The sequence below is a fragment of the Tachypleus tridentatus genome, chromosome 10, assembly GCF_004210375.1.
Source record: "Tachypleus tridentatus isolate NWPU-2018 chromosome 10, ASM421037v1, whole genome shotgun sequence".
Lineage (NCBI taxonomy): Eukaryota > Metazoa > Arthropoda > Merostomata > Xiphosura > Limulidae > Tachypleus > Tachypleus tridentatus.
The window spans coordinates 143,577,344-143,589,707 of NC_134834.1; the positions used below are offsets into that span (position 1 = coordinate 143,577,344).

The 12,364-nt window shown below is 33.5% G+C and overlaps 1 protein-coding gene across 15 annotated transcripts in view; it reads left to right on the forward strand.

Annotated features, from left to right (window-relative positions):
• LOC143230509 (rap1 GTPase-activating protein 1-like) overlaps positions 1 to 12,364 on the forward strand; it is a 148,921-nt gene that overhangs the window by 86,163 nt on the left and 50,394 nt on the right. For 14 of the 15 annotated variants that reach the window (XR_013016474.1, XR_013016471.1, XR_013016470.1 and 11 more), the window contains 2 exons: positions 10,336 to 10,419; positions 12,058 to 12,102. Coding sequence is in view for 10 of the 15 variants with exons in the window: in XM_076464189.1 (XP_076320304.1) it covers positions 10,336 to 10,419; positions 12,058 to 12,102 (129 nt within the window). In the remaining 5 variants the exon portion in view is untranslated. The remainder of the gene's footprint in view (positions 1 to 10,335; positions 10,420 to 12,057; positions 12,103 to 12,364) is intronic. The other variant, XM_076464190.1, reaches the window with a different exon arrangement.

Genomic DNA, 12,364 nt, shown 5'->3' on the forward strand with positions numbered 1-12,364 from the left:
TATCAGAAATTAAAGAGAAGAACTTCTTGCATCTGATATTTCATCTTCTCGAAAACCATGCGATAAACCTTATATTCACTTTCGTTCATGGTGTTAGCGTCACTTAGGGCTACAGTTTATTGTGCAGTGTGGCCTTTGCTGATACTCAGCGTCATAAGAATGAAAAAAAAAAAAAATGTGCATGCGGTTATATATATCCGTGCACGTGAAACAATTTCGTTCAACTGCTGATCGAACTATATATACACGTGCTTGTTTTGGTTATGTGTTAATATAATGTAGGACTGATGTTCCATGTCAGCACCTTGGTATTTAAATAGGATAATGGTAATATAACTTAATCACCGTGAGTTGGGTAATGGTGATATAAGTTTTAATCTCTGTGAGTGGGAACTTGTTCCATTCCCAAACCATCGAATATTACTTGGGTAAACAAACGGAAAGATACACACCAAACACGTGCACAAGCTGCTCCAGTAATGTTATCATTAACACATGTCTCTGAAGGCTGTAGGGACAATAAATTGTTTGAGATTTGAAAAAAAAAAAAAAAATTATTGATAAACTAATGTCACGTTTCATTAGTTACAAGAGAGAGAGAGAGAGATGAAGACAAAATTATCGCCAATCAGTAACTACACAGTTTAAGGGTTAAGTAGGTATTTGAAATCCAATGCAATTGCTCTAACATTACACAATAACTACACACTTTCAGATTTGAGTAGGTGTATGAAATCTTGTTTAGTTACTGTAACGTAAATCTGTGACTAAACAGTTTAAAGCTTAAGAAGATATTTGAAATCCACTGTAATTACTTTAACGTCACACAATAACTACACACTTTCAGATTTGAGTAGGTGTATGAAATCCTGTTTCATTACCATAACGTCACTCACTTACTACATACTTTGATATTTTAAGCCCCTGTTTAGTTACCGTAAAGGCACCTAGTAACTGAACATGTGTTTAGTACGTGCCTGAAATCCTGTTTCATTATTTTAACGATTTATTTATTTAGTAATGGCCAATTCAACAGGATGTGACAGTCTTATTTCCTGGTCCTTTCCCTGTTTCCGTACGCTTTTGATGATAGTATCGTGTGTTTCTAGGGTAACCGAGTGTCATGCGAAATACATCCCTAGCGCATAGTCATTTGTCTGCGTATTCCGGCCGTACGAACTGAACCATAATGGTTACGTTAGTTTTGGTGGATTAAGGTTCGGCTAAAGTCCAGATTTTTTGCACGATTCTCACAAGTAAATTTTGATATTGTAGCATACGTATTTTTGTTCCAAAGTATTAAAGTTTTATCAGATGACCTTGTATGTCTGAGAGGAACACTTATCCATGAACATTATTTATTATGAACTGGAAACGTGTTGGGCAATTAGAATGTACATTGAGCGACATAAATACTTGTTTAATAAGCCAAGTTCCCAAATTAACGTTGTTCGAATATTTTACTTCTTATTCGATAACCTTTTGTATCTCACTAAATGTCGTTGTCTTGGGGACTTCAGCTCTTGGTAAAATGAATCGTTTTCTGTGTAGGAATAAGTAGTTTCGGCTTTAACGGGGAACTTGAAATGTGGGTGTTAGGATTTAGAACAGCAGTTCTGGCTTGAATGGGGAGCTTAATGTGGGTGCAGAGATTTAGAACAGCAGTTCTGGCTTGAATGGGGAACTTGAAATATGGGTCTGTTTGTAGGTTTTAAGATTTAGAACAGTAGTTCTGGCTTGAATGGGGAACTTGAAATATGGGTCAATTTGTAGGTTTTAAAATTTAGAACAGTAGTTCTGGCTTGAATGGGGAACTTGAAATATGGGTCAGTTTGTGGGTGTTAAGGTTTAGAACAGTAGTTCTGGCTTGAATGGGGAACTTGAAATATGGGTCAGTTTGTAGGTTTTAAAATTTAGAACAGTAGTTCTGACTTGAATGGGGAACTTGAAATATGGGTCTGTTTGTAGGTTTTAAGATTTAGAACAATAGTTCTGGCTTGAATGGGAATTTAAATACTGTTTGTAAAAATTTAGAACAGTTCTGACTTGAATGGGGAATTTGAAATATGGGTCAGTTTGTGGGTGTTAAGGTTCAGAACAGTAGTTCTGGCTTGAATGGGGAACTTAAAATATGGGTCAGTTTGTAGGTTTTAAAATTTAGAACAGAAGTTCTGGCTTGAATGGAGAACTTGAAATATGGGTCAGTTTGTAGGTTTTAATATTTAGAATAAAAAGTTCCAGTTTGAAAGGGAACTTATAAAAAGGCTGTATAAAGTAAATCATTGTGGTCTTTAATATGTTAGCGTCCAATTATATAAATTTAATGGAAACTCGATAAAATATTACCGTTATTCAGCTGTTATTATTAATTCCAAAAGTGTATTGATATCACTGTGTATGAAATAAAATATATATTTGTAATCGTGGAATAATGTTGTTACAATGTTTGTTACGTATCAGCGTATCATAATTCGAACTATATTGTTTGCTAGTATTTGAATGTTTTTAACCACTCCATTGCTATACTCAAAAATAAAACGGATGGACTTTCTCTCTCTCTTTTACTTTGCTACGAATCACAACGTTGATGTATATTCGAGGTCACCAAGGGTTAAAAAACACGTGTATTCGTCATTGCCTTCACTTATTTTATTTTTTTTAAAGATATGTGGCTGAATAGATGGCATTTTGATCTTAAATCACTTTGTATTAGAAACATCGTGTTTCTCTGTTCAACATCATGTTTTTTGTGTTTATTAACATGAAATACATGGGTTGTATCAACAGTTTCGTTCCAGGAAGACATGAAAGCGGCGTGTGTGACCTTAAGAAATGTGCCAGTGAAATCTAATGAAAGAGGGAACAAAAAAATTCTGATCTGTTTGTGTAAGGAACTTACCTTGCAATCTATGTTGATGGTTAGTTTCCCAATGGTTAGGGTTCTGTGGCAGGAGGTTGGCTTACATACTCATCAGACCTTGCATAGTTTATCAGTATTTTTTTTACATGCTGAGGCAGTTTGTTTTGAATGGAAAGTCATGAACACGACCTATAAAAAATGGCCACTGCGTGTTATAGGAGTTGGCGTGTCCGGACTATCAATCCGAGAATTCCCAGTTCCCGTCTCGTTGCCCTTGGGGTGCCGTGGGTACACTTTAAGATAGGCTATCAAATTCCACTATTCAGTCAGGTAAGAGTAGTCCAAGAGTTGGCGGCAGACGCTCCAGTCAGTCAGCTCACTGATATTAGGGATGGCTATATGTAGGCAACGTTTGTATAGTGTAAGTCTGAGTTTATCTTCCGGTGAAAGTTCATTATTTTATACAGTATTAACCATAAAATTCTTGATTACTTGTTCGTAAGTTGTACCTTAGTCCTTCTGGTATAAAGTAATGAAACAGACGTGTATGGCCAGCACAAATTTATGTATAATTCTGTTGATTGTTATAAGTAATATGTGTGTGACGTGGGAAAAATAACGTAGTAATTAATTGAGCATGGGAAACACAGTCAGCTTTGAACGGAAATGTACTAATGTTAATAAGAAATAAACATAAATAACGTAATTAAAATCTGTGTGTGCGTAAATTGCAGCAGTTGTAAGGGAGACGAAGATACCGGATCTTGAATTGTCCCCTAAGCAGTATGTGGAACTGATACTTGAAAGGGATCTTGTGCATGTGGAAACATTATGGTTTATGGTACATTGTAACTCCGTACTTTAGGCATAACTGAAGAATAATCTTTCTTCATGACAAGCCTGTTAATAATCTACTATGGATCCCACTATGTGACTTCAAATGTGTACTCTGCGAATTCCCTATGATATATCAGTTAGACACAATGTCGCTCAGAGTAAATATGCTGTGTTCACGTTCCACGTGTTTTTTTTTTTAATACAAGTTTCCCGTCATTACTTCACGTGCATCCTTACACCATAAGCAGCATATTACGTAAAAGTGATGCCGTTAATCACTGCTCTTTTGCTGACCAGAGTGACGCAGATGATGTAATCACTATATTCATATCAACGTTGGATGTATTACATGAAGCTTAAACGCTGTATGAAATACACAGGGAATATTTGTGCTGACATCTGTATGCCTGTTTTGGAATGTGACGACGTATCTATAACTGTGAGATAATATGTATTATCGGATCGGTTAATAAATGTATAACTGTTTTTCATTGAAGTTTCAATAAACATTAAAAATATACTGTGATTAACATATAAATGTCTACAGACCATTGGCCGCCAACTGAAGAATTATAACATGATAGGAATACAGCATTCATAACCAATTTCTCGTATCTTTTACAGTATTTGTACAAAGTTTAATTCATTTCCCCTGGTACCCATTTCTCCAGACTTCAGAGCTTTTATTTATATCTTATTCTCAGACGACAATTACATAGGCTTGCGATGGTTTTTATCGTCTTGAAATTTCTACGTGTTATACGTTAATTCTTGTACCTTGAATCTGAAAATGATATCCATTTTTCTCCATCACATGAAAAGATTTTTCACAAAACGTCATATGTACTTTTACGTAAGCGAATAATTTTTACTGAAATCGGGTCGTATTTTATTATGCCTAAAATGCTGATAACCGCTGACTACAGACCAGTCGCGACATGAGAGCCTTATCGCACCTTCTAGAACCCACAAGAAACACATTCACAGTATATGAACGGTAAACAGACCGCATGACGTGTCATTTTTGAATAGTTGTTTTTTGTACATGCACTTTGACATTATTATTTGTTTCAATTGTACTTATTTGTTGCTATGGCAACAAGGTTATGCATATTATCCAAACATATTCTGTTGTATTTGTGATAAATATAATGTAAAGAAACAAAAGTAAAACATTAAAGAATTCGTTTAAAAAGCGTTTTACGCTTGTTTTTGAATGAAATTTTGGGACCGAGAGGAATAGTGGACTTTGCAAACATTTTCCATCTTTGTGTCGAAGCCATAAGATAATGGACTGAAAGTTTTTTTAAAAAAAGCTTTCCTTCTGTAATTTCAGTGGTCTAACGTAAGCCTAGAAACCATGGGAATGACTGCTGTTTTTTATTATGTAACATCTGGAAATAAATAGGAATTTTCCTATCCGAACCTTCAGTCTGCTATAAAACCTGTTGCTCATGAACCTGATATACCTGTATCTGCTCCACCAGAGACACTTGACACAGTTTCATCTTATTCTGAATATAATATCAATACAAATGATGATAGGGATTGTTTTTAACTTAATGTATAATGAATTACAACTTTTCACACAAGGTGAACTTAATGATTGAATGAAAGATTTGGATCGTCCAAAGGATTATTCAGAGATTTTTCGGTCCAGACTTCAGGCTAAGAACTTACTTTTTCCAGGAACACCATTTTACTGGAACATAAATCGTAAGGAAGAATGTATACTATATTTGTTGCAAGAAGGTTCACTGGTTTATTACAATAGTGTCGCTGAATTAGTACGAATGCTTGGAGCTCCAGTCTATGAACCAGAAGTGTTTTCACAGTGGTAACATACATATATCTGTTTCTACAGTGGTAACATACATATATCTGTTTCTACAGTGGTAACATACATATATCTGTTTCTACAGTGGTAACATACATATATCTGTTTCTACAGTGGTAACATACATATATCTGTTTCTACAGTGGTAACATACATATATCTGTTTCTACAGTGGTAACATACATATATCTCTTTCTACAGTGGTAACATACATATATCTCTTTCTACAGTGGTAACATACATATATCTCTTTCTACAGTGGTAACATACATATATCTGTTTCTACAGTGGTAACATACATATATCTCTTTCTACAGTGGTAACATACATATATCTGTTTCTACAGTGGTAACATACATATATCTCTTTCTACAGTGGTAACATACATATATCTGTTTCTGTTGCTCATTCAGTTCACTTTGAAGGAAACGTATGAAAATGTCGAACTTCCTAATGTGATCAAATACAAAGAACGTGGTTGGTTACTTTATGGAAGCTTAAGTCCTTTGTACATTATTGTGTCAACAATCCAGTTATAGAAACTTTGTTTTTGTGTGAATGGGACAGCAGAGCACGGAATCAGCACAAGTTAAAGGAGGAATGACCATGCAGAGTCAGCTTGATACCAGGATAAAAAACATTGTGTGAAAACTTGGTTGATGTAAAAAAAAAACTCGCTGTTGCTTCTACTTCACGTACAACTGGTCTTGAAGCAGCTTTTAAAAACCGTAGGCAAAGATAGCGACTGTTTTAGGTATTTATATCAGCAATTCCCTGGTCTTTCAGTAGCGAAACATGAAGACATTTTTGTTAGACCTTATATTAGGAAACACTTTGGATGAACAGTTTGAAAGGATGATAAGGAAAGTTGAAAAAAAAACAGTGTTTAGTGTTTTGCCTTTAAAGATCTTATTGACATTTTTTTAGGAAACAACAATTACGAAAATATTGCCAATAATATGCTTAATAAATTTGGAGAGTTAGGTTTTAATTGGAGCTTGAAAGTTAATTTTCTTGAAACTCTCGTTGCTGTCGTTTTGTTCCATCAAGACATCTGGAAAATTCAGAATGCATGGATATCAGGGAAGATGGAATATCAGCAGTAATCAGCCATTATGCTGATTAAACACCTGGTTTAAAGACTAAAATACGTAGGTTTCACAAAAAACAAAATCAGGACAAATGACGATGCGTATTCGTTTGACATCAATATTATCACTTATTTTAATTTGTTTCTATTTTTGGTAAGAAACATAATAAAAAGATGTTCATTGTGGTAAACGAAATATAAAAAAAAATCGAAGTGAGTTTTTATTCCCGATGTGTAAAATAATTCTTACGTGATAGAAAAAAAAACGAATATTATTTTGGAAATCTGCGTAGCTGAATTATGGGAAATCCGTTCTTAAAACCAAAACAGCTTATACGAAGTTTAAATTCGTAGACCTATTTTAGTATTATTTTAATCATTACTAGGTGGCGTATTTGTTTCAAATTTCATAGATGTGGCGTTAGTGATAATTACCCAAATAACCAAAGGCCTATTATGTATTAAAAACGGTTGGTATGGGTAGAGAAAGTACTAATTAGAGAAAGCAATAAAGATCACAACACCTAGTTTAAAGACTAAAAGACGTAGGTTTCACAAAAAACAAAATCAGGATAAATGAAGATGCGTATTCGTTTGACACCAATATTACCCCTTCTTTTAATTTGTTTCTATTTTTGGTAAGAAACATAATAAAAAGATGTTCATTGTGGTAAATGGTAAACGAGTGCTTTCTCTTCCCATACCAGCCGTTTTTAAATATATAATTTTCTCTACAAGTTGGTTTTCTCGTCATTACGGATAACCAAAGGCCTGTATGAATATTAGATAATTTTACTTCCAATTTTCTTGCTGTTCATATGGAGCATACGTTTCATACATCTATCATGCTTATTTCAACTTCCTTTGTTAACAGAGGTGACAGTTAAATATATTATATTTCGAATTTACAATACTGTTTTTACTAATTATAATATCAACCGGTATTTTAGGAATGTAACTACACCTTTTATTCATCTAATAAATGTTGGTCGTACAATTTAGTGTGTGTATTTACAATTGAAACGAGAGAGAAAAACCAATTTATGTAATCACGTTTTTCGTTAAAGGTGTGATTTATAAAAAGCATTGTGTAACTGTCTACGTAGATGTTGTATGTACATGGTGTATTCTGTACCACCTGGCCTATTATTAACGCAGCACATGTCAGTTGGTCACTGAACATATGGAACACAGCCACTAACTTATCTGTGATGGTGACCCTGACATGGTTTGTTTTAAAAACAACAATAATAGCAAATTCGCAGTAGAGATATAAAACAGTTTAATGTTAGTTATTTTTAATTTCATGAGTAGAAGTAACGAGTCATTGTTTCAAGCTAATTATAGAAATTAAAGATTGTCTAGTGGTGCAGCCATGTGGTGTATGTATGTTAAGTAAAACAAGTACTGTTTAGTATGTTACATTTGAAGCCATGTTATTGGGTTTTTTAATGCATAGATTTAAATGGGCAATATTTTTAAGGTGCTTGACAATATGTTTTCCCAAAAAACAAGAAAAAGGAAAAGTATATATTTTTTGTGATGATTTACTTTTTCAGAATTATCAAAACTCCAGTTACAAACACAAAAGAAATAAAATACAGATACATATTTTTAATCCTAAATATTATGCAGAGTATCATCTCACTACAGTGTCATTTAGTGTCTTATCAAGAACTATTGGAGTTGAGTTGAGCATTTGGTGACAGCCCTAGAGGTTATGCCAACAGGAATTGGGAGAGTGTATTTTATTGATGCTACCAGTGCAACTCTGGCTGTTTACTATCCTACTGATTCCCCATCTTTTGCATTTCCTAACTACATCATACAGTATTTTAATTTTCAACAGTTTAATTTTATTTGAATGTTAATGAATACTTTCCATAATTATCCCTTTTACCTTACTAGTACAGAAGAGGTCAATATCCTACCAGTAGAGTTATGCTGGAGTTGATAATGAGGCATCTTCTGTGACTATGTTTGCTTCCTCATTTTGATTACTTCTGCATGGCCTAGCTCATGCATCCAGTTGATGGTCTTACCATGCAGTTGTGTTACTTTCTGTCATCTATTTGTGGTCAAACCACTCTTGAATTATACTCATTACTGCTTTTGAGTCATTTTCAAATGATATGTTGATGGCACCTGTTCATCTGTGGTTCATTACTTGCTTTATGGCTTCAAACTCCATCCTTATGCTACTTGTGGGAAGCTTCAATTCTCCAACAGCTTTATGCTTAATGTTATTGATCTGTGAGACAACAGTACCTATCAGCTCTCTCACTATCTCACAGATTTCACTGATACCAGATGCTAATTCCATATGGGTAAACCTGACATTTGGAGGTGACAAATTATCTTGGTCATGTCTGTATAGTGCATGTCCATCAGTAAGTGTCCTGAGGTACCTTTTAGACAGTCTCCTACTTGATTGGTATGTGCAGGCTCATTGTGGAGCTGGAATGTTCCAAGTGAAAAAGGCAGCAGCTTAATAATGAAATGAATAGTCATTACACTTCAAGGTCTGTGTTAATAATTTAGCTGTTTAATGCTACTGTTATTCTGTGATGCTACAGAATCATGTGCAGTTTCCTGTGAATTTGGTAGAGTGGCTGAAATACATTGGATGACAAATTTTAAAGAGGAGATTTGTATCTCTTTCAATCTTATTTATCTACAATGTATACTTCTCACACTAATCACCAGCAGTTTATAATCCAAGATGGAGGAGATAAGAATTTGATAGAGCATAAGCAGGTAATGTGCTTCATCTCTCTTTTTTTTAACTGCTGGAACTTTCTGCCATTTGATACCTTTGACATTGGTGGTTGTTGTGATAATAATGCCATTTGTGAATTCAAGCTATTTGTTAAAGGTTACCTCAACATGTATCAGTGCCTCTTCCTGAAGGATAGCAATGCCCACAAAAGGTGGTGATGATTTAGCCTCATCAACACATCTGTTGTTGAGTGTACAAAGCATGGCCATGACTTTTACAGGATTTTTAACCATTCCCTTGTCATTGCACCATTGCTAGAGTCTATGTTCTACACCATCAGCAAAGGGTATCACATAGCATCTTGTTGGGCTATCAAGATGGGTTAGATGGCATGGTATAGATGTAGAAAAGGAATGATGATCTTTGAAACAGACCAGCATTTATGGTGATTCAGTGAGATTGCTAACATCCTTGCTTCATGATATAGTCTGCTAGTTAGTGCATATATGACTCATCTTACACGTGCTATACTGATGCCTGTTCTGAGCATTATTCAGTATGATAGTGAGTAGCTGGACTCTGTTGCAGGTATTTTCCAAATCTGAAGCCACTGTGAAGATATTCTGGAACTCCATCTTTAGATGTATTTATGGCTCTGTGTATCTTGTCCAAGCTAAAGATTACTTCTATATTTTCATATAGTTGTGACACAGATAGGGATTAATGTAGTTTGATCCTGTCCAGCATGCCACTGTGGTTATATTGGATGATGCATGAATGATAATATTAAGTGCATATTCATAAGAGTGCAGCTTGTAAGTTTAGGTCTAAGCAACATTAATGGAGAAATTGAGTTGTTTCAGCATAAAGGGTGGAATTTTTAAAATCCATTATTATTGGGAAACAGAAAAGCACATTACCTGTTGGATTTATTTTTCTTCTACCATGTTATATTTACTTATAACAATAGCGAGTTATACTTTGTGATTTAGGAACCTCAGGATCTGTTCGAACTTCTAGAGAAACTACAAACAAGTCGACTAGACGACCAGCGGTGTGTTTTGCCACCAGTTCAGGTGAGTAGTCATAAGTTGATACGAATGTTTTTTATAGTAAAATTATCTTCAGTAACATCTATTATTGTATTATATGAATTTTCTTATAAACCAGCATGTTCTAAGCATATGGTGGGATAAGCTTATCAGTCTGATGTTAACATTCCATATTTTATTCAGATAGTTTTCTCTGTTTTGTTTATCCATTATGTGTAGTAAGTGTATATAACCTCTTTACAGTTTCCATTTTAATGTTATCAAAAGGTATCTTCAATTTCTCTCTTGTGTTTTTAATCATGCTTAAAATATTCTTAAATGAAGTAAAAAGTGCCAGGAGCTATTAACTTTTTCCAAAGTTAGTTTAATTGTTTAATTATTACAAATAAAAATAAAATGAGATATTGGGCATATAAAGTATATTTTCACATCTTCTTGGAATAGTGAAGAAATAAATATTGTACATGATGAAATCAAATTTTTTATAAAAGTTTTTAACCCCTGAATGTTGACACCTTATGTAGTATTGTGTATTGTTAGTATTGGAATGATGTCAGTTTCTTTAGTTTTGTGACATTTTGGACCAAACCTTTTCAAAATCATTCATTCATGTGGTTATGAGTTCAAAGAAATTTTGTAAGGAAACATTTAAGTGCAATAATTATTTTTGTGAGAAAGAAGATAAATTTATTTTTTGTGCTGTTATATGTGCATCTATAATACTATATTTTTATACTCACAAAAAAAAAATCTCTAAAGAGATTCCACATATACTCTCTCACATTATTTTATCTGTGTCTAGAATGGTGTGTATAGTCTGGATGCCCCTAGTGGCTCAGTGGTAAATCAAAAGTTATAATACTAAAAACTAGGTTTTAATACCCATGTTTGGTGTAGCACAGATTGTGTAGCTTTATATCTACCAAAATAAATATTATGCCTGAAAAAATTATTTTTACATACTCATTAATAATTTTATCTGTCCTGAAAAGTCTGTTAATACATTTATTTTTATCATACCTGAATGAATACTTTGTACATGCTCATGAATAGGCTCACTGTCCAAGAATTTCTGTACATATAGAAATATTTCCATGCTTAAAAAATACTTTGTATACAATCAAGAATAACTTTGTCATATTTACTCTGTTAATATAGAAATATTTTTGTCATGTCTGAAGAAATTCTTTGTATTAACTCCAAACAGCACTCATTTGGTTAAAAAAAGTTTCTAGAATGTTATCATTAATTCTTTTATTTTAGACTGAAATGTTTGTTGATCCATGTTAAAAGTTATCACCTTATGTGTGAACATGTAAAGTCTTAGAGTGTGTTTTGTTTTTGTATTAATGAAAGCTTTCCTTGATTTGTGTTTAAGCATTTGGAGAATACATGTACTTATATTTTGAAGTAGCAAAGCTGATAGAGAAAAGCCCCTCAGTGGGACAACAATATAAGTCTTTGGATTTGCATTGCTGTAATAAGGGATTCAGTTGCCCTTCAGTGAACACAGTAGATAACCCAATGTATCTTTCTTATAACAACTGTCTCTCTCACACACAAACACACACACAGTATTTTTTTTATCAATTTCTAATTTTCTTATACCAGTTGAAAATTATCAGTTTTCACTTTTAATGTAATATCTTATGCTTTCTTAAGAATTCATCACAAAAGAAAGAAAGCAATCAAGACCTGTTGAATGAGGTGAGAGTTACTGAAGTTAATTTAGTTCAAGTCTATAAAAATCAAAATATAAATCTTAAAACTGTAAAACTAGTGTCTTAAAAAAAAAGTTGTGTATGCAGATCTATATGTAGGACATACCAATTGTAGATTAAGTCCCTGGATCATTTCAACTTAAATTATGCCTTAAAGGCTGCATTTTCTGTGTTGTGTTCTATATTATTTCACACTTAGTGTTTGAAAGTAAATCAATAATTAATTGACAAATACATAGAAGTTCTGT